Below are 19,656 nucleotides of genomic sequence, written 5' to 3' on the forward strand. Positions count from 1 at the left end.
ACAGATAAATGTGAATTTCTCAAGATCATCAAAAAACAGTTTAATATATGTGGAGGAAATTTTATAGTCTGAACAGGAAAAATCTTATCAGAACACATATAAGTTATCAAAGTTTAGGCTTTTATAAAATATATAAACTCAGATATGTTAAATTTTTTTATAAGAATTTACATTTTAACACTATAAGACTTGATGGCTTCGCTCTGTTACATGTATACTGTACGTGCAATAAACTAAAGAAAAATGGTGGCTTCAAAATGTATAGAAAACTACAATAACAAGGGAATGGGTATTAGGAATGGTTATTACTGTAGGGTTATAGGGTAATTTGTTCTTGAATGAAGTGCGTGCACATCTTGCTTGCTTCGCTCTTAATGGGTGACAGCAGCGCCCCCTTGTGTATGATGGCGGTACGTATCCCCAACTGATTGGCCGAGCGGTTGTCAGGGTGTTTATAGGAAACATGGCTTCTTTGGCTGTTGGAGAGCTGCAAGAAATGGAAGGTGAGTAAAATATATATCAGACGATACCTTCCTAATATTATTATGTGACCCCAAGAAAATACCAACCATTTAAAATGAGTAATCTGTTTTCATATCAGCACACTTGACGATTCGTTCTTCTTTTGACTGACCAGACCTTAATCTTTGGTTTAGCTAACAGGCTAACAACAAGACGTTAGCTATCGCAATTGGTTTCACGTCTTGTCAAACATTGCTTATTGATAGCATTTATAAGAGATGTTATGATAGTGTGGAAAACTATTTTTCTCGATTAATTTCGGTTGGCTGTGCATTCAGCATGCCTCGTTTCTAGCTCGTAGTTGTGGCCCAGTTGGCTACCTAGCATGGTTAGCTGTATTTGGTGTGTGTAATGTAAAGTACCCAACCTTAGCTTGCAAGCTGATAAGGCTGGAAATGCAACCTGGATTATGCCCCTAGAAATGTATTGCTAATAAGTCTTTTCAGGTTATGCTTGGTATATTCACTATTTTTACACATTATCGCTGAACCTGCGCAAGATCGTGTGCAAACATGCGCCATTACGATTTATTTAATGTAACCTGTTTGCAGGCTGAATGCCCCGCATGGCATCCTGACTCGGAGATGGGTCTGGGACATTGCCTCAAGTCGCATATACGTTATCTAAAAAGTATCACAAATGTATTTAAAAAAAAAAAAAAAAAAAAAACCACACAGTAGCTATACATCATTTGAGTGGATTAAAACACTTTTTTTCCTTTTGACTCTAGTGGATCGAAGGGGTGAGTCTGAGGAGTCTGGTGATGATGAGACCAGGAGGAGGAGTATCAATGGTGAGGTGGACCCAAACCAGCCTTCTGCCACAAGTAAGTCATCAGCACAGACAGCTGCACATAGAAATGTGTAGAATTGAAGAAATGTGTAGATTGTATTGATGGTAGAAGCAGGGGGAGCAAAAAAAAAAAAAAAGGGTGGAGGGGGGATTGTACAGATGAAGCGTGAAACAGTAGCTGGTCCATCTATATAATGGCACTTTGTCACTATGAGTCTTTATTGATTAAATGAAGTTTTCCTTGTCAACATGATGTTTAGTATGTCTTGCTTTGATTCAGTTTTAGTTTTACTCTGTTCCTGCTGTTCCTGTAGTTACAGAGGAGTCTCCTGTTGACATGGACACCATAACTTTGGACCCAGAAGAAGAGGTAAAAAGATGCTTTCATGAAAATTATTTTTACCTATAATCACAAATTTTCAGTGTATGATTGCAAAATCCATCTTTTAAAACATGTTTTGTTTAATCTTTGTTACTGTGTGTAAATTCACATATAGATGCTGAATTGTGTATTATGAAAACAAAAAACTTCTTGCACTTATCATTCAAGTTATTCATGTTTTTCTAGGATGTTGATCTTGTTCATTGTCGTATTGGAAAAATTGAAGGCCTGGAGGTGCTACAAAAGGCTAAAGTAAGTAAGCTGTAGCTGACACTGCCAAGATGGGCGGACAGGGTGCATAGGTTAGGTTATTCTTTTGTTTTTATGACAGCAAGCAAGGCAGCATTTTTAATTTGTCTTTTGTCCAAATAAACCCCGTTTCAATCAATACTTGAATATTGCAAGTTGTATATATGTAAAGAAGGTTCTATGAGCCGTTTCAAAATGGTGAAATATATTGCAGATTTGATCTGTTAATTGCTTTCTTTTCATCTTTCTGCTTACCCAGACGCTCTCCTTACGACAGAACTTGATCAAAAAGATAGAAAACCTGGACAGTTTGAACTCACTACGAGAATTAGATCTTTACGACAATCAGATCCGCAAACTGGAGAACCTGCAAAACCTCACAGAGTTGGAGTAAGTTTAAAAAAAGGCCGTTGTTTTTGTCATTACAAAGAACCTACATATTTACACTTGAATCGAATATGATGTGATGAATCCACAGGCAACTTGATGTTTCCTTCAACCTTTTGAGGAAGGTGGAGAATTTGGAGCAGCTGACTCGACTTAAGAAACTTTTTTTGCTTCACAACAAAATCAGCAACATTGCCAACCTGGACAACATCCCAGGTCTGGAGATGCTGGAGCTTGGTTCTAATCGCATTAGGGTGAGGAGGAAAGGGATTCTTTAGCAGAGAAAACCTCTGTCTAACCTTCATTGACATATGGAACATACATACAAAATTACATCTGTAAGGTGTTCATGAGTTGAGCTCAATGTATGTCTGACTGTTTTGTTCACAGGTAATTGAGAACTTGGATGCACTCTCATCTTTGCAAAGCTTGTATCTTGGCACCAATAAAATAACAAAGCTTCAGAATATGGACAGTTTACATAACCTGACTGTTTTGAGCATTCAGGTATTCTCACACATGTAAAAGATTTTAGCAAGTATTTGTATGTTAATACAGTGGATGATAATTTTGTGTATAATTCTTTGTAGAGTAACCGGATTACTAAAATTGAGGGGCTACAGAACCTTGTCAACTTGAAAGAGCTATATTTGAGTCACAATGGGGTTGAGGTCATTGAGGGCCTGGAAAACAACGTGAGTTATAGAAACTTCTGAAAAGACTGGATACCAGACATTTTAGCCGTGTTCTGGACATTCAAACTTTTTTTTTTCTTTCACAGAAAAAGCTAACCACACTGGACATCGCAGCTAATCGAGTAAAGAAAATTGAAAATATCAGCCATCTGACAGAACTGCAGGAGTTCTGGGTATGCATGATTTAATAAGTTTATCAATAGTTTTATAATTTAAGACTCCTCCCCCTTTGTGAGAAGCTTATACTGCAACTAGGGTTGTATGATATGGCAAAAATATTGCAATAATACTTTCTCAATTGACCTTTCTCAGTCTTGGCCATAATATAGTATTTGATGTTGTCTGTATGTGTGTGTGTGTGTGTGCACAGATTTCTTTTAAGCTCTATATGTATTTACAGTTTTATGTATATTACTTAAGCAACATAATGCCTTTATGTTTCCTGTCACGTTCCTGCTTTACGTACTCCAGAAACTGCAGTTAGTTCCATTACAACTTCTACTTGGTAAAATTGGCCACCCACATATTTGGATTGTGCAGGCAAAAGCTCTCCATACAGCTACACAATAGTAGCTGTATTTTTTTGCTAGGTGCTTTCTTTGTGGAGGGCAAAAAGGGAAAAAAGGTTTTCTAGAAGTTTAATTCTGGCAAAAAAAAAAAAAAAAGTGCTCAGGTGTTGCAGCAGCCTAACAAGCCCTGCTTCTCTGCATATTGATTGATTTCATATAGATCAGGGGTTGGTGTAAATGTTGATGGGTAAAGATTGGTATAGTTGCTATGTGCAACTATGAAGTGTTGCTACTTTGGATTGTAAAAAGTTACTAAAAATGATGAACTCAACAGTTGGGAAGATAACACAAGTTCCCTCTCGATCAGTTAACCTTTCTTCTCACACCTCCACTCAAGTCCGATTCTCCCGCCACATGCATCCAGTCCTCGTCCCCTGACTGTTACATCAGTTCAGCGTTTCTATTTATGGTGCAAAATGCAACACAAAGTCAGTTTCTTCTTTTAATCTTTCAGGAAGCTTCCCAGTCCCTGTTTACCAAAGCAAGTGCTTAAAACTATTTGGTCTGAAAGCTCCAACTATCCTGTTTTTATTTAGTTTTATAACAAGTCATGTTAGTTAGCAGTTGTTCACAGTGGCTTAAAAAAAGTTTTACAAAGGTTCTTGAGATGTAAGGTTAATGCCAGTTTACAACCCTGTTCACCTATTGTAATGCTTAAACCAGTATGGCTTGAACCCCCCTTTAAATATAGTCTGTAACCAAAATATTTGAAAACAGTCTTTAAAAACCTGAGTTTTCTTTTTCAAAGAACTTGACAGAATAGTACAGAGGCCCCCAGGGGACAGTTCTTTTTTTTTTTTTTTTTTTTTTTTTTGGCGTTCCCTCTCAATACTTTTGATCCAAAGGCTCGCACAGCCTGTTAAAGCTGTTTTGCTCAGTTTCTGTAGGTGTTTCTAGTCTGCATCTGTTCCTCTTAGCATCGAGTCAACATAACACGCACACTTGACAATGACTTTATGTCCACGTTAACTGTGCTGTTGTTGTAATGTGTTTCACTGAAGATTTTTACACCAGTTATTTACTTTGTCATTGACCCTCTTCTCAAATAATGAGCGCGCAATGATAGATAGATAGATAGATAGATAGATATTTTTCTTCATGCAAGACAAAAGTAATGTCTATTGTCTTTTGATCTTTCCTCAGATGAATGATAATCAGATTGACAACTGGTCAGATCTTGACGAGCTGAAGAATGCCAAGACTCTGGAGACTGTCTACCTCGAAAGAAACCCACTACAGAAAGATCCACAGTACCGGAGAAAGATCATGCTGGCTTTGCCCAGTGTCCGCCAGATAGATGCTACCTTTATCCGCTTCTAAACTGCAGTTTAAGATCCACCTGCCAGCCTCAGTGTTTTCCCTTTCACCTTCCTGCCTGCCATGCCTACAGAAACACCCTCTAAAGCATATTGGCCTCACTAGATCATATAGTCACTCCATATACAACACAAAACTCATGACATCCATGACTCACTCAGCATACATGTATGCACTCATTTAAACCTTAATCTATGTTGTTGTGCGGAAGCTTTTTATTAATAAGGTTGAATTGTGAAAATGGAGAAACTGTCCCACACCCGTTTCCTCATTTCTTTTTTCCTCTGCCCTTTTTTTTTATTATTATTTTGCATGTGGGGTGCAGCTTGGATTCCCAAATCATGCAGTGCTCATCAGGAAAAAGTAATCTATTTATTGATCACACAACTGAGGTGCACTGTTGTCATGTAGGAGGAAAAAGTTGCATTATTACTATTTTAGGGAATTTGTGGGTTTTTTTTTCCCTCTTGGTTGTACCGAATGTTGCCATTTTCATAAACTAAACAAATAAATAAAAGACCAATTCAACATGAAATAGTAATTCAATTTAAACTAAATATCTAATACTTTTTTGGGGGCTTCAAAACAAACCCAGGTACCATACTTAACAGTAAGAGTAACATTTAAATAGGAGCCATAAGACACCATATTGATACGCTGATTTTAACTCAGAAAAGTGGTACTTGAATAAATCAGTGTGTTTTTTTTTTAAAAAAAAAAGAAAAAAATGGCCTCTTACTGAAATAACCTGATATGGCTGTGAATGCAGGGCAGTTTGCTGCCCAGCTGCCTTGTCTATTCCTTATCCAAATACTTTTAAGTTCAAAGATTCATTTGCTGATTAACAAGAGTGACCTCTACAATACAATAAAACTCACAAGAATGTAAAATCACCTATGTTCATAAAAATGATTCTGTAATCAGTGGTACCATCACCATTTCTTTTGTGTATTTCAACCTTTAAAACATCACTGATTGCAGTTTTTGTTCTCGTTTTATATTGAAAAAGTGATAGTTTATTTGAACAGGTTACACTAAAATGTAAATTGTATTTGAATTTATATTATTACAACTGGACTGATATAGTGTTAACTAATGTAAGATAAAATACGTCATGTTGGCACACATGTAAATTTGGATATCTGAAAATTAAAAAACACCAAGGCTACACTTCTAGATTGATTCAAATATTAATTTAAATTTATTTATTCATCATAATTGCCATAGGATTGCTTGGAGGAATTAATGGTGAGTTAATGGAAGGGATGAGTTATTCTGATGGTCTCCTGTATATAATGTTTGGAAGCTCACGATTTACTCTGTTAGTGCTAAAAAGTGACGCATCTTTTATATGAAAATGATTATCCACCTCAGGGCTGAAAGGTCACATGAATTCAATAAGCGTCAAATGTTGAAGTTCTTTAAATTGCTTTTTAACAGTCAGTGTCCTGAGGTAATATTTGATCTCCTTTTATAAGCACGAGAAAAACAAAATACTGGTTTAAGATGTAGAAAATTTCTTTAAAATTATTTTGCCCTTTTTTTAAAGGATCAAATGATTACGGCCTTTTTAAATCCAAATCTTCGTTTTGGTGATCTAATCCAGAAATCATCTGTAGAGCATTCATGAGCCCATGTAAAGACTATCACCTAAGAAATTGTGCGTTACTCATTTGTAATTTTATATTCAGATTACCTAAAAGTAACAAATGACCAATGAAATTCGAACTGCCACTGTGTATTTTGTAAATATACATTGGACATCACATATAGAAATCCAGTGCCATCATCACCCTCCCTTTGAAAAGTGACATACTGTTTCATTTTGCCAGGCAGCACAACAGACTCATGTGACATACTGAATTAAAATAAAACCTCTTTTTGGCCACCAAAGGACCATTAACACAAACTCTTTGGAGTTGGTTGAAGCTGTTTGTAAACTGAATGTAATATGCAAATAACAATAAAATGACATGACGTAAACGGGTCTGTAGTTTTATTTCATTTAGTTGCCATGACTGATATGCATCATTGAAGCTACATTTAATATTAATGTGTATTCATGTAGCAGGGGTCCTGCAATGTTCATTAATGGCAATTAAAGACAAATGTATTCTTTTAAATCCATAAAGCTCCATAGATGTGAAATTTACCTTGAATGGAAAGATGAGCAGCTAAATTATCAACATTTTCTCACTTATTCTCTTTCTTCAAAGCTGTGTTAACAAAATTTGGGTAAATAAAGACAAAAATCACTGTTTTTTTTAAATAAAATTCAGAATTTGACACATATCTTTAAGCTCTCTGTGGGTGCAGAGACTGTTTTTGAATGTTTGTTTTATATATGTAAAATAAAATTTTAAATATTGAATGTGAGCAGGACAATTCGGATAAAAATGTTATGAAAAAATGTTAAGCTAAAAGTATTTGGGGGAATCAAAATGTATTAACATTAGATCAGCCTGCACATTTATGTTATCCATTGGATTAAATTAAATTTTTAAATTTCATATAACTTGGTATCAAGTAACTCAATATTTTAAAGTAATATGAACGAATTTATTAATAGTAATATTAGAGAAAATAAATAACTACATGGCCCATAATTCAGTACTAGCGTGGTGCTCGCGCCGCGCCAGACGGTGGGGGAAAAGGACGGCGTAGCGCATGCGTCACCTCTGTGTTGTTGTTTGTGGCGGTAAGATGGCGGCGCTCGGAGACACCTCAGCTCCGGGGGTGAACGGGTTAATACAACAATTCACTGCAATAACAGGTAAAAATAACATTTTGTCTAGCGTTTGATCAGTTGAGTTTGTTAAGGCACTTATATGTGAATAGCGTACTTGCCTCAGAAAACATTAAATTTGTGCGCAAGTGAAGAAAATGGGCGGTAAGTCTTGCTCCTGCTCCTACGCTGTCAGTGCTTTGCAGAGGGAAAAGCATAGACAATTTTTAGCTTTAGTCCAGTAAAAGACATTGGAGGGATTTTAAAGCCAACGGCTAAAAATATTTTATTGTAAAATCACCTAAACATATTTTATTTTCATCCAAGTTATTATAACAGACACTATTTCTTCAGGATAGCACGGCATTTTCTACTCTTTTGGCATGCCTTGTTGTCTCTGAGTGTGGAATGGACGTCGGCACTACAACATTCTCCCTCTTCATCATCAGCCAGGCTTCATGTTGTGTTACTGACATGGTCGCTTGACTTTGGCGTTTGCCACACTCAAATTGCCAAAATTTCTGTGTGAAATTGTGGCATGGAGTTATTTAGTAGTTCATGAGCGCTTTGACAAGACGGACAGTGTTTCAGTTTAAAATAATTTATCGTAAAAGAGAACAGGAGACTACTCAGAGGCTTCCAGTTTTGGAAAGTGAAACGGACATGCGCAGTAAAGACTGGAAGATCGTAGTAGCTATCAGCTAGGTTCGAAACCTTTAAACACGGAAAAGTCAGTATGGTTTACCCGATACCATTTCCTGCAGCACAGCCAATTTCTTACATATATTTTCTCGGTCTCTGTCAGGTAGTGCTTAAGTTAAAACCATTGTAGTAAAATGTTAAAGTCTGATTGGAAAGACTTGTTGCAGATTTGGTATTCCATCCACAATTAACCACATCTCATCCAAGTTACAGGATTGTTGCATTTCATGGGGATATTTTCTGCATTTAAAGTAAATTAAGACTTTTAGTAAATCGACTGCAAACAGCCTATTTGCTTAAGTATTTTTCTTTGTGAAGATTTCATAAAATAATGAGTTGAACTCACCTGAAAGTAGTAGTCCTTTATTTAAGCTATTTTAACTATTAAAAAAATGCTACTATTGCTGCACATAGTTATATATGAGTTTTATATGTTGTATAAATGTTTTAAATTCACAAACAGTGACAAATAATATGCCACGCCCAGCTCTCAATTCTTAATTTTTCTACTATAAAATGTTCCATCTGATTGGGGTTATCGCTTCAGATTTTAATTAGGCTGATTTTTGTCAACTTTTTTCTGTTGATTGTGTGTACAATTTGTTTTACATTAACTGTATTAGATCCTTTGACTGCTAACTTCTTGTTGCAGAAAGATTTTGTATCCTTTAGCCTGTGTTGCAAAACCAAATTACACATCTAGACTTTAAAGGTGACAGACATTGAAATGCACCCTAACCTTTGATAGAAACACTTGTTGGTAGCATTTAAATCAAAATGATAATCATGATATTATCTTCGCTGTTCAGTAAAACCTTAATTTGTCAGCCACTATTCAAACTAAAACTGCTAAAGTCATTTTAGTGGTTAAACGTTTTTTTAAATCCTTGTCTTTGTCATTATGTTCATCCATATTCTGAATAAAGCTGGGTTTGAATCGATTCGAATTTAATAAATCTAATATTGATTCATAAACTTGGAGATAAATTTTTCTTTTTAAATACATCCTCTTTTCCAATGACGTGACCTTACTCTCACGTAACTTACAGAGACTTGGCGAGATATTAGCATATGTGTACAACTGGCTTTCTGTGTCGCCTCTGTATAAAATCAGCTTCTCTTGCCGAGATAATGTCAAACTCAGATGTTTTCATTCACTAGTGTGTGTGGAGTGATCAGGGAGCGGAGAGTGGGCGGGTCGGGTTACAGAGGCAGAAATGGTTGACAGACAGCAGCTCAGTGGCCACTAGATAGATGGAAAGCAAGATTCACAAACCACCTACACCACAGAGCGGTATTTGAGGTGAAGGACTTTTCCTCTCCAGAATCCCCTCAGCTACACAAGAACAAGGTGGTCCTGAATCGTATCAGTCTGAGCCGTTAGCGCTGTTGCACTGGCCTGTCAACAACTCCGGCAGGCTCTGGAAAGCTGTGGACACTCACGGCAGGTTATGGTAGAAACTATGGGAAAGAGTAGAAGTCTGAAACTAGTAAATCTACACCATATAAGTTCACATCTGTCCACATGTGTTGGTGGGCGCGGTTTTCTATGTCTGCAAGGCGAGGATCCACCTATCTGCATCTGGAGGAAGGGGGCTGTGAGGTTTTTAAAATTTTCTCATGACGTAGAAAAGCACCAGTACATCTCTACATCATGAAAAACAAAATCTGGTTTTATTCTGTAGGGGGTGTTATGAGCCATTCCATACCCCCAAAACCCAGTTTTTTTTAAAGAAATGAAAAAAATACTAATTTTATCAACAGTATGGGTGGTTTTCATCACAATTAAGTAAGACTGTGTTGTTTACAGCCAAATAACAAAACATTTTAGGGTGCACCGTCCCTTTAAAAAATTAAACTTTTTTTATTTATTTTTTTTGTTTGTTTTTTTGTTGTTTTTTTCCATCACAGTATTTCTGTGTGTGAATCGGGGGCAGTGTATTGTTCTGCTATTTCAGAAATGCATATAGATGTGTCAGATCAGATTATTATTACAGTAATCTGATTACTCCCAGATAACTGATTTTGATTGTCCCATAAATGGACTTGTTTTATAAAAATAGTTATCTGAGAAATAGTTAAAATAAAATAGTTATCAAATCGGAATCTAATCTTAATCAAATCGAAATAGGTTGTTGTGAATTGAACCTAATTGATTCAGGAAATAAGTGACGATAACCAGCTATAATTATGAGACTGAAAATATTGCTTGTGTGATTACAAGCTTGAAGGAACTAAGAGTGCACCGAGCATGCTTTGGTTCTGAAAGGGAGATGCATGCATATGTTGCTTCTGTTCAAAGAGGATTGCTCAAGCTGACATATCCATAAACAGTTTTTCCTGGTGAGATATGGTGTTAACTTTATTTATTTATACTGTTACATTATTATTATTTTTATTGTATAACAAAATGATATAATCCTGCTACATTTGTGTCCAACACTCTTGTAGGGGCCACAGAGAGTGTAGGAAAACATATGCTTGAAGCATGCAACAACAACCTGGAGATGGCGGTGACCATGTTTCTGGATGGAGGTGGGATAGCAGAGGAGCCCAGCACCAGCTCCAGTTCAGCAGCATCAAGCAGCAGAGCTCCCCCAACAGAGTGAGTTCATATTTATCTTCACAGGCTTGTGTCAGACAAAAGTAAAAATCAAGTTTTATTTTTGTGTGTCTTTTTTTTTAAGTTACTTAGGTTTATTACTTTTGTGTAATCTGGTTGGGTAGATGTTTGGCTTTGCGTCTATAAATAAGTGTTTGTTGTATCATGTCTCAGTGAAGTGCGAGCACCTATTCCCCAAAAGCAGGACATACTGGTGGAACCAGAACCATTATTTGGAGGTAGACTGATGCTTCTTTTCTTATCCTTCCTCATGCAAAAAAGTTTTTTATCAGTTTCTGTCAAAAATCACCTCGTTAAAGTAGCTTTCCTTGTTTGTCATGAATTAAGTGCCAAAGCGAAGACGGCCTGCTCGATCAATATTTGATGGTTTCAGAGATTTCCAAACAGAAACAAGTGAGTGTATTAAAATTCTTTTGTGCTTTATAAAATGTGATTCGTTATGACTGTGGTTTGGCTTAAATGTTGCTCGATAGGAAACAACATCAAATGTCTCTCAAGCTTTTTTAATTGTATTGTGTTGACTTCCTGTAATGAGCAAGAATGTTTCTCTGAACTAGTCCGACAGGAACAGGAGCTGCGTAACGGTGGAACAGTGGATAAGAAACTGAGCACCCTGGCAGACCTTTTCCGTCCCCCCATTGAGCTCATGCACAAAGGCAGCTTTGAGACGGTGAGAAGTCAGTCGCAGGACACGTTGCACCAAACATTCAGTCAGTTTGAGTGAAATTTCAAGACAGTATTTTGACCACAAACGACTCACAATATGCAGTTACATACTAGCCTTTTATCCCCCTAAAATGAAAATATATAGAAATTAAATTAAAAACAGAATACAGTGATAAAAGAATATTTAAGGGTTGTTTTTAATTTAGAAAAATTAATATTAAAGATTGTATCTTCATGTATGATCATTTTGAGGTTTTCAGTTTATTCGAATAAAAATTGAACAACAAAAGTAAAAAGTTGTTAATGCTCATTTTTAACCGGGAAAAAAACGAATCATGACATCACATAGCTAATTGGGTAAATAGCAGCTGGTCAGAACAACAGATCATAGGTTTGGTTATTTAAGTTCATCCCAGTGACAGAGATTTTTAGAGGAGGAGATGACATTCAAATTGAGGGGAGTTAAAACTCCACAATTTCCACCACTTACAGGTGAGCTAGGAGTCATGATCATTTCAATATTTACCCACTTCCTTTTAAATTTTATATGTTTGTTGTCAGGACTGGAAACCAGAATATGTAGAGTTTATTGGAAAAAAAAATCTAAAATATATACTAAAGTAATTTTTTGACCAACACTGAATTTTGTTTAGTACTTATACAGTTAAAGATAAATTCATGTGACCTACAGTAAAATAAATTGTTGTCTTTTAGGCAAAATGCGATGCATTTTCACATTTCTAATTATCACTTTGCTGATACATGTCAGTCTGTAACAATGGCTGACGTTGTTGTTGTAGGTTGTAACATATTTTTTTAAAATCTTATAACCATCCCCTCACATAAAACATGAGAATCTTTCTTGATTTTATTCATTTCAAAGCATGCCTAGGCAGTGAGAAAAAAAAGACAGACATAAATGTGCCTGCTGAAAATCTTAGAAATGTTGAGAAGATGCTGAGATCTCAGATTACAAAAACACTGGAGTCATCAGTATGGGGTCATCTGGCAATTCAAAGCCACAGGTGTGAACAAAATATTCCCAATAGTGCTTAGGTTTAATGAATTTATCATAAGAGACTAAATTCAAATGGATATCCTGACTTTTCTCTGGCCTTTCTGTTGTGTTTTTTAGGCTAAAGACTGTGGACAGCTTGAAAACAAGTGGCTAATGATCAACATTCAGAACGTCCAGGACTTTGCTTGTCAGTGCCTGAACAGAGATGTGTGGAGTAATGATGCTGTGAAGACCATCATCAGAGAACATTTTATATTCTGGCAGGTATGCAGTTCAATAAGCAGCTCCACAACCAAATTATATATAAAGTAGTATAAAAACGGCTGACCCAGAAGATGACAGCACATTGGGGCCAAATCTTAAAGGGGACTTCCTACAGAGTGTGGCCCTTTGTGGAACAACATACCTTCAATGTTTCTGCTGCAGTTCTATGAAAATAGCAGCAAACAAAAGTCAGTGACCAAATCAGTCTGTCCCACACAGTCCCAAAACCACAAGTTATTTTATAATATATGTGCACTGGTTGCATTTGAGTTATTATTTAATACCCACAAACACGGGTAGACATAAAGTTAAAGTTGTGTTTAACTACAGTAAAACATCTAGATGAAGAAGTAGTCAGATAGCTCCATGATTAAGCTAACACTAGCAATGAGAGCTGACCAGATTCACATAACGTTCTGTAAGTGAACACATTTAAGATTTCATGAGGTTCTGGAAAAGCACATGTTAGAGAAGAAAAAGCACACACTGTTCACCAGAAACTGAATACTTTCACTGAAATGAACCATGTTAGTTTTTTTTTCCCCTGCTCTGACCTATTGTCTGTGACCTCAAAGGATACAGCCAGACCTACTAATCATCCAAGAATTAGTGAAGTGTTGCCGATTTTGCTCTTCAACTCCGAGAAGGAAAAGAGTCTGTTACAGCTTTCATTGCTATGAATCTAAGCACTTACCTAAGCTAGGTTCACACTGCAGGGCATAATGCTCAATTCAGATTTTTTTGTGAAATTGATTTTTTTGAGAGTCCGTTCACATTTCCAATTAAATGTGACTTGTGTGTGATCTCCTGTATGAACCTTATGTGCACCAAAAGTGTCCCGTGACAGTGAGTGTGCAGGTGACGTCTTTGTGTTTGCGGAAGTAAACAGGGACGGTAACAGCGGGGCTTATGTTGCAATTTTTAATTTATTATCCAACCGTAGCCAGCACATTTAAGATGGCATCATTTTAAGGAGGAGATTGCAAAAGAGGAGAGCCAGATATTTGGCCATGGCATTTTGTGGAGCCGTGGCAGCAACGTCTATACAGAGAAACGTGTGGGTAAGGAGTCGCAGTCAGGAGTGATGGGAGAGTGATGTGAGCGCCTTTACAGATAAGAGTTTATACACAATGATGTTAATGACGTGTAGGTTGGCAAAAGATCAGATACGTATCGGATTTAGGACCACATATCCAAGTGGCCTGGGTCGCATTTGAAAAAAAATCGGATCTGTGTCGTTCAGACTGTCATGAAAAGATCAGATACAGGTCGCATAGGGGCCGAAAAATCGAATTTGGGTCACTTCAGCCTGCAGTGTGAACCTAGCCTTAGCCTTTGAGAAGCTCTGGTATTCCCAGCTGTTGAGCACCTTGCAGATGCTTTATAGGCTTTCATCACAACCTTTACAGCACTCTGCAGCCAAACTAAATCTGAAGCAGTTTTTACTTGTTTTTATGTAGAGAGAGCAACAACTCAGGTAAGTGTTAAAAATATCCCAGAAGAAAGTCTTAAAACTTCAACTGCCCTTATTTCTTGCAGTGCAAATGCAATTTTTTTTCAAATTATTACAAGAAATACAGTTGTCTTCAACTGGAGGAAAAAAAAATCTATAATCAGCTCACAGTATACCCTTTCCTAAAAAGTCTTTCTTTCGATTTTCAAATATGTCATTTGGTTTGCAAATGCCTCGTTTAAAGTTCACTTCTGTATGTCAGCACACATTTTCTCTCATTGCAGGTATATCATGACAGTGAAGAAGGACAAAGATACATTCAATTCTACAAGCTGAACAAGTTTCCCTACATTTCCATCCTAGATCCACGCACAGGTGAGTACGTATGAGTACGTATTTTCAGCCAAAACAAATACACTTAGGTTGTGGAGTTTTAGCAGCTAATCAAAGAAGGTGGAAAACAGTGACTTGCCAGAAGATTTCAGGTCACCCATTTTATATTGGTAAAAACAGAAAAACATGGGCATGGGACTGCAGATGTTTATCAGCTCCAGCTTAGCACAGCACTAACAGGAACACCTGGGCGTGCACTTATTTTCACTGAGAATCAGTATTTGGCACATTACTTTTAAAAATGTAAATGATAATAGTTACTATAGTTACTAGTTATTTCTCCCAAAAAGTAACTGCGTTAGTAACAGAGTTACAGTATTATAAAAATACTTAGTTACTCAGGAAAGTAATTATTCTGTTACTTTTTTTTTAAAATATGTTCCCTTTAACAGAACTTTAAATTCAACTGCAGGTTTAATTATTTCTAATAAAACTGAATATTTGGCTGCTCAGGCTTCTTGGATGTTGTGATTCAGTCTCCTCAATGAGGTACTTTATGTAACTAAAACCGATCACACCCAACATGGAGAAACATTTTGTTTCTGGACATTATGAACATTTCTCTTTATGTTCTTCTCTTTTATCTCTGTGAGGGGAAAGTGATGTTTGTGGTTCCTGTTTAAAAACTCTTCCTTTGTTTTCTCTGAACTTGCATTTGCTGTGTTGTTTGCGTGTGTGGCTCTGTGCATGTGGCTGTGCACCTTACCCAAGTCTGCTATGATATTTTAGTCTTCCTCAGTCAATCATTGACATTATATCACTTAGGCTATGCAGTTGTTTCTCATCCCAACCCCTGGTCCAATGAGGACAGCTACAGCTGCTGTGTAGTAACTGCGTTGTAATGATGGGAAAAGTAATCCCATTAGTAATGTGATTTATTTTAACGCTGTTAGTCCCATCACTGCTGAGGATGCAGCAGTTTGGGCTAACACTAGCTTCACCTAACTTTTCTCTCACATTAGTGTTTTTTGTGCCTCATATCTGACTTAGAGGATCTGAAACTGACAGACACACACCTTAGTTAGTTAGTTAGTTAGTTAGTTAGTTAGTTAGTTAGTTAAACTGTTGTCAAAACAGTTGGGAGCTTATACTTTGTCCTCCTGTGTGGGGCTGATGTTCAGTCAAAACTCCCTAATGTTGTCTTCCAAGCTGTTGGAAGTTGAGGTATACCGGACATGTAAGCCAAATTTAATCAGCTTGTTTTAACGAGGGTACAGACATTGATCAAACCCATAATAACATCTTACTTTTGGTGCAAAAACAGTATTTGATAGTTCTCTAGAAAAAGAGCTCTGGGGTTCACAAAAAATTGTGAGTTTCAAAAGCAAAAGTAAACAACAGTATTAAAATTGTGAATATGCAAGAAATCCTTGTATTATTTAGGGTTCATAGATATTATCTGTCTCGACAACTAAAGCAAATTGTGTGAAAAAATGAACCATGTACTAGTTATGTACATATAGGTTGTAAATGCAAATGGATGTGTCTCTTAAATTCTGTTTATGTGTTTATATTACTTTCTGCTTTTGATGACTTTTTTTTTTTAACAATAATGATTTCTGACTTGTTCTGATAAAACTATCTTTAACTTAGGTCAAAAAATGGTGGAGTGGAACCAACTGGATGTGGCATCGTTCCTGGAGCAAGCAACCGGTTTCCTGGCAGAGCATGGGCAGCTCGACGGGCCATCCTGCCACGCTCCCCCTGCCAAGCGAGCTCGCTCTGTGGGTTTCTTGTCTTACCTCTAGTTCTCATAATGTTGCTGCTCCTGTACTGTTTGTCCAAAACTCTGTTTTAATGTCATCTGTCACAGTTCACTGCAGTTTAAAGAGTTTTGTTGTATAGTTTCAGTTGAGCAAACTGTTTTCAGCTTCGAGCTGCAACATTTTTTTAAACATCTGTTCGCTATGTTTTCTGTTCTAGGAGAGTCTGATTGATGCCAGTGAAGACAGCCAGCTGGAGGCAGCGATCCGAGCCTCCCTACAGGAGACCCACTATGAGTCTTCAAACGTCCCTGAAGCCCCCGACTCCCCCCGATCAGAGGACGAGTCAGATGCTGAGCCCTTCTCTGACAGCGAGGGACCCATCTCTGTTGATGGCTCAGACAGTGAAACACCAGCACCCCACGAAGAGAAAAGTTCAGCCAGCAAACACACGCCGGCCCCTTCGGCCACTGCAGTCCAGCAGCGTCTTCATCCTGATAGTTCCACTTCTTCCCACAGAAAGTCTCCGTACAAAGAAAACAATCACAGTCACAAAAAAGAGGAAAGCAAAAAGAACCACCTGGAGCCATCGGCTGCAGGTGCTCGTCATCCCGTTGCAGACTCTGGTGGGAGCCGCAGCACGACACAAACCGAAAGTGCTGGAACCTCCAAGATCAGCACCACCACATCCTGTGACATGGACTGTCCTGACGACAACGGTATGAAAAATAGAAACCTGCAGGCCTCTTGTAAAACATAACATCTGTAAAACTTTGGTTAGGATGAAGGGAGCCTGTATGCTTGAGTGTTTATGTTGTGTTAATGTTTGTAGTAGTGAGTTCTCAAATGGAAAGTCAACCCTTTCTTTAAAAAGTTTCAAGTACTGGTAACAACACTTTATACAAATAGGAACTTAATAACTTGGCATTACCTGACAGATTTGCAAATAAATAGCGTGAAACTTGTCTAAAATTAGTCCTACAGCCAGCTACAGTATCAAAAGAGCCCCATGCTAAATAGCTGGATGTGGCTGACCTATCCCAGGAAATGCTAAGTGGAAATCTAAACAGGAAGACGGAATGTGAATTGTGCCAGAGAAAATATAACATACGCTCTTGTGGTTCTCCAATTGTCGGCTAAAAACAGAACTTTCTAACAGTGTATTTAGATCCTGCCTAATTTATAAAAGCCCAGATGTCTACTGGTCTATTAAATGCTACTGAAGCCGTCAGTGCTACTATTGGCCTTGTTGGTGTGTCCAGATGCTGATATGATACTTAGAGTTAGGTTCAACAGTTTGTGTAAGGAGTTATAGCAGTACCATACTTGATGATTTTTTTTTTCAATCCAGTGTCTGCATCTGTGTTTGGTGTAATTTTATGCTAATAGGTGTATTTTGATAGGCAATTGAGCTGTGTGTGCATACACCCCTGCAGCGCAGTCTGGAGCTGTTTTGTTTTTTTCTTAGAATAAATCATGTTTTTTGTTTAAGCTTAGCAGCCTCCCACAAAGGAAGGGATTAGACAAAAGTAATCTTTTCTGTGATATTCCCCAACAATGAGCTACCTGAAGGGCTCAAATTTAGGTTTCACTCCCAGATCTCATTTATCTCGTTTATCAGCCTGATGGTGTGTAAAAACCCAGGCCATTAGTGATTGGGTGAATCCCTTTCCATTTTAATAGGCACATGCAAAGTTGTTAATGCACTGACACATGAGGGGTCTTTGTTTAACACTGTTTAACTAAATTTTGTCTTTCATGGTTTAAAAAAAAATACCAGAACTATTCTCTTGCAGCTGTGAGGAATGTCATGGTATGGATAATAACTGTATTGTCTCAGAAACATATTTGATCATTTTTTTTTCTCCCCAAAGGCCCCAAAGCCAGGTTGATGCTACGTTACCCAGACGGACAGAGAGAACAGATTTCCTTGTCTTCTAAAGCAAAACTTTTGGTGAGTACATAACATAATTACTCTTATTTATAAAATGCACAACTTTTTTTCCCCCCATAATTATTCTTGATTAACAGTGAGTGATAGTAAAAGTTTTAAGAAAACAATTTAATCTCTCGTACAATTTGCTCTCTTCCTTTAAGGCCCTGGTAAGACATGTCCAGTCCAAGGGTTACCCTAATGAACGCTTTGAACTCGTCACCAACTTTCCCAGAAGGAAGCTTGCTCACTTGGACTATGACATCACACTGCAAGAAGCAGGCCTTTGTCCACAGGAGACTGTATTTGTACAGGAGAGGAACTAGCCTTCCCAGACACAATTGTTTTCTGCTTGTCCGTATCTTCTAGTAGACCACACCATTTCACCAATGACCTGGGACGATGGTACAGGCCTTGATCTCATAACTGTCTTTTCCGGAAGTAGGCTCCATTATTTTTTGCTATAACAGCTGTTTGTGGATGGACGTCTTTCACCACTACCCCACTAGTATCATTACTGATGTGTCCACTGACGGTCTAATCTCTTTGTAGTGGTCTACACTTGGCCAGTAAGGTGTCAACACTCTAGATTTTTTTTTAAATAAAATCTATTTTGTTCTGATGCAGCTCAAAGAACACACACAAATAACAGATCACATATTGACTGTGGCCCACCAGGGACTTGTACAAAAATACTTTTACCTCCTGCAAAGGACATAAAATGTCTTGAGTTTATTTTCTAGTTCTTATTTTTCTCTACATGGGACAAGTAAAGGGAGGCTCATTCTTGTTTTTTTTTTTTTGTTTGTTTTTTGTTTTTTTGTTTTGTTTTAGTTTATTTTTTTGTTTTTTTGCTGTCTTTGTTTGAACAGCTGTAATTAATTGGAAGGCAGGAGTGCTTAAAAAAAACGGTCCAACAATTCCAAGTCAAGAAAATATGTGTTTTGATACAGCAGGGAATGAATGAAAGGGGGTACATCTCATCAGTCGGACCTACACTGTACAGAGACAGTTTAGAGAGACTGATATTTAGCTGTAGTCATTGTTTCCTTCTTTTTTATAAATGCTGCCAAGAAAAAAACGCTGATGATGAAATATAACCACCAAAAACCAAGAGATTCTGCTTGGTCTTTTATTATTTTTCAAAGGTTTTTGTTTTTAAATGAATGATTAAAAATCAGAAACTCTGCCAGAACAAATTCTGAAAAAAAAGTTTCAGTAGGTAACTGGAAAAAAAAAAGTAATGCCACAGATTACAAGGCA

General features: G+C 37.2%; 2 protein-coding genes across 2 annotated transcripts; both read left to right on the forward strand.

Moving 5' to 3' along the window:
* The first annotated feature begins 427 nt into the window (after positions 1-427).
* On the forward strand, positions 428-5,620 carry ppp1r7 (protein phosphatase 1, regulatory (inhibitor) subunit 7). Its single transcript, XM_041993151.1, has 10 exons — positions 428-503; positions 1,253-1,348; positions 1,629-1,684; positions 1,883-1,948; positions 2,205-2,335; positions 2,424-2,586; positions 2,723-2,839; positions 2,923-3,027; positions 3,114-3,200; positions 4,740-5,620. The coding sequence occupies exons 1-10, from the start codon at positions 464-466 to the stop codon at positions 4,914-4,916; spliced, it is 1,038 nt and encodes a 345-aa protein (XP_041849085.1). The 5' UTR covers positions 428-463; the 3' UTR covers positions 4,917-5,620.
* Positions 5,621-7,580: 1,960 nt separating this feature from the next.
* Positions 7,581-19,656, forward strand: ubxn7 (UBX domain protein 7). The gene is made up of 11 exons (XM_041992003.1): positions 7,581-7,686; positions 10,792-10,945; positions 11,117-11,181; positions 11,291-11,356; positions 11,521-11,633; positions 12,765-12,911; positions 14,649-14,739; positions 16,351-16,481; positions 16,681-17,179; positions 18,335-18,414; positions 18,558-19,656. Exons 1-11 carry the CDS (start codon positions 7,581-7,583, stop codon positions 18,717-18,719), a joined length of 1,614 nt encoding a protein of 537 aa, XP_041847937.1. The 3' UTR covers positions 18,720-19,656.

The sequence above is a fragment of the Melanotaenia boesemani genome, chromosome 8 (genome assembly GCF_017639745.1).
Source record: "Melanotaenia boesemani isolate fMelBoe1 chromosome 8, fMelBoe1.pri, whole genome shotgun sequence".
NCBI classification, from domain to species: domain Eukaryota; kingdom Metazoa; phylum Chordata; class Actinopteri; order Atheriniformes; family Melanotaeniidae; genus Melanotaenia; species Melanotaenia boesemani.

Bases quoted from the DNA above. Each gene is read 5' to 3' on its own strand.
- ppp1r7 (XM_041993151.1), top strand. From the start codon at position 464: ATGGCTTCTTTGGCTGTTGGAGAGCTGCAAGAAATGGAAG. The intron at 504-1,252 runs GTGAGTAAAATA...TTTTGACTCTAG, and splicing joins AGAGCTGCAAGAAATGGAAG to TGGATCGAAGGGGTGAGTCT. The intron at 3,028-3,113 runs GTGAGTTATAGA...TTTCTTTCACAG, and splicing joins TTGAGGGCCTGGAAAACAAC to AAAAAGCTAACCACACTGGA.
- ubxn7 (XM_041992003.1), top strand. From the start codon at position 7,581: ATGCGTCACCTCTGTGTTGTTGTTTGTGGCGGTAAGATGGCGGCGCTC. The intron at 11,182-11,290 runs GTAGACTGATGC...TCATGAATTAAG, and splicing joins ACCAGAACCATTATTTGGAG to TGCCAAAGCGAAGACGGCCT. The intron at 11,357-11,520 runs GTGAGTGTATTA...TCTCTGAACTAG, and splicing joins AGATTTCCAAACAGAAACAA to TCCGACAGGAACAGGAGCTG.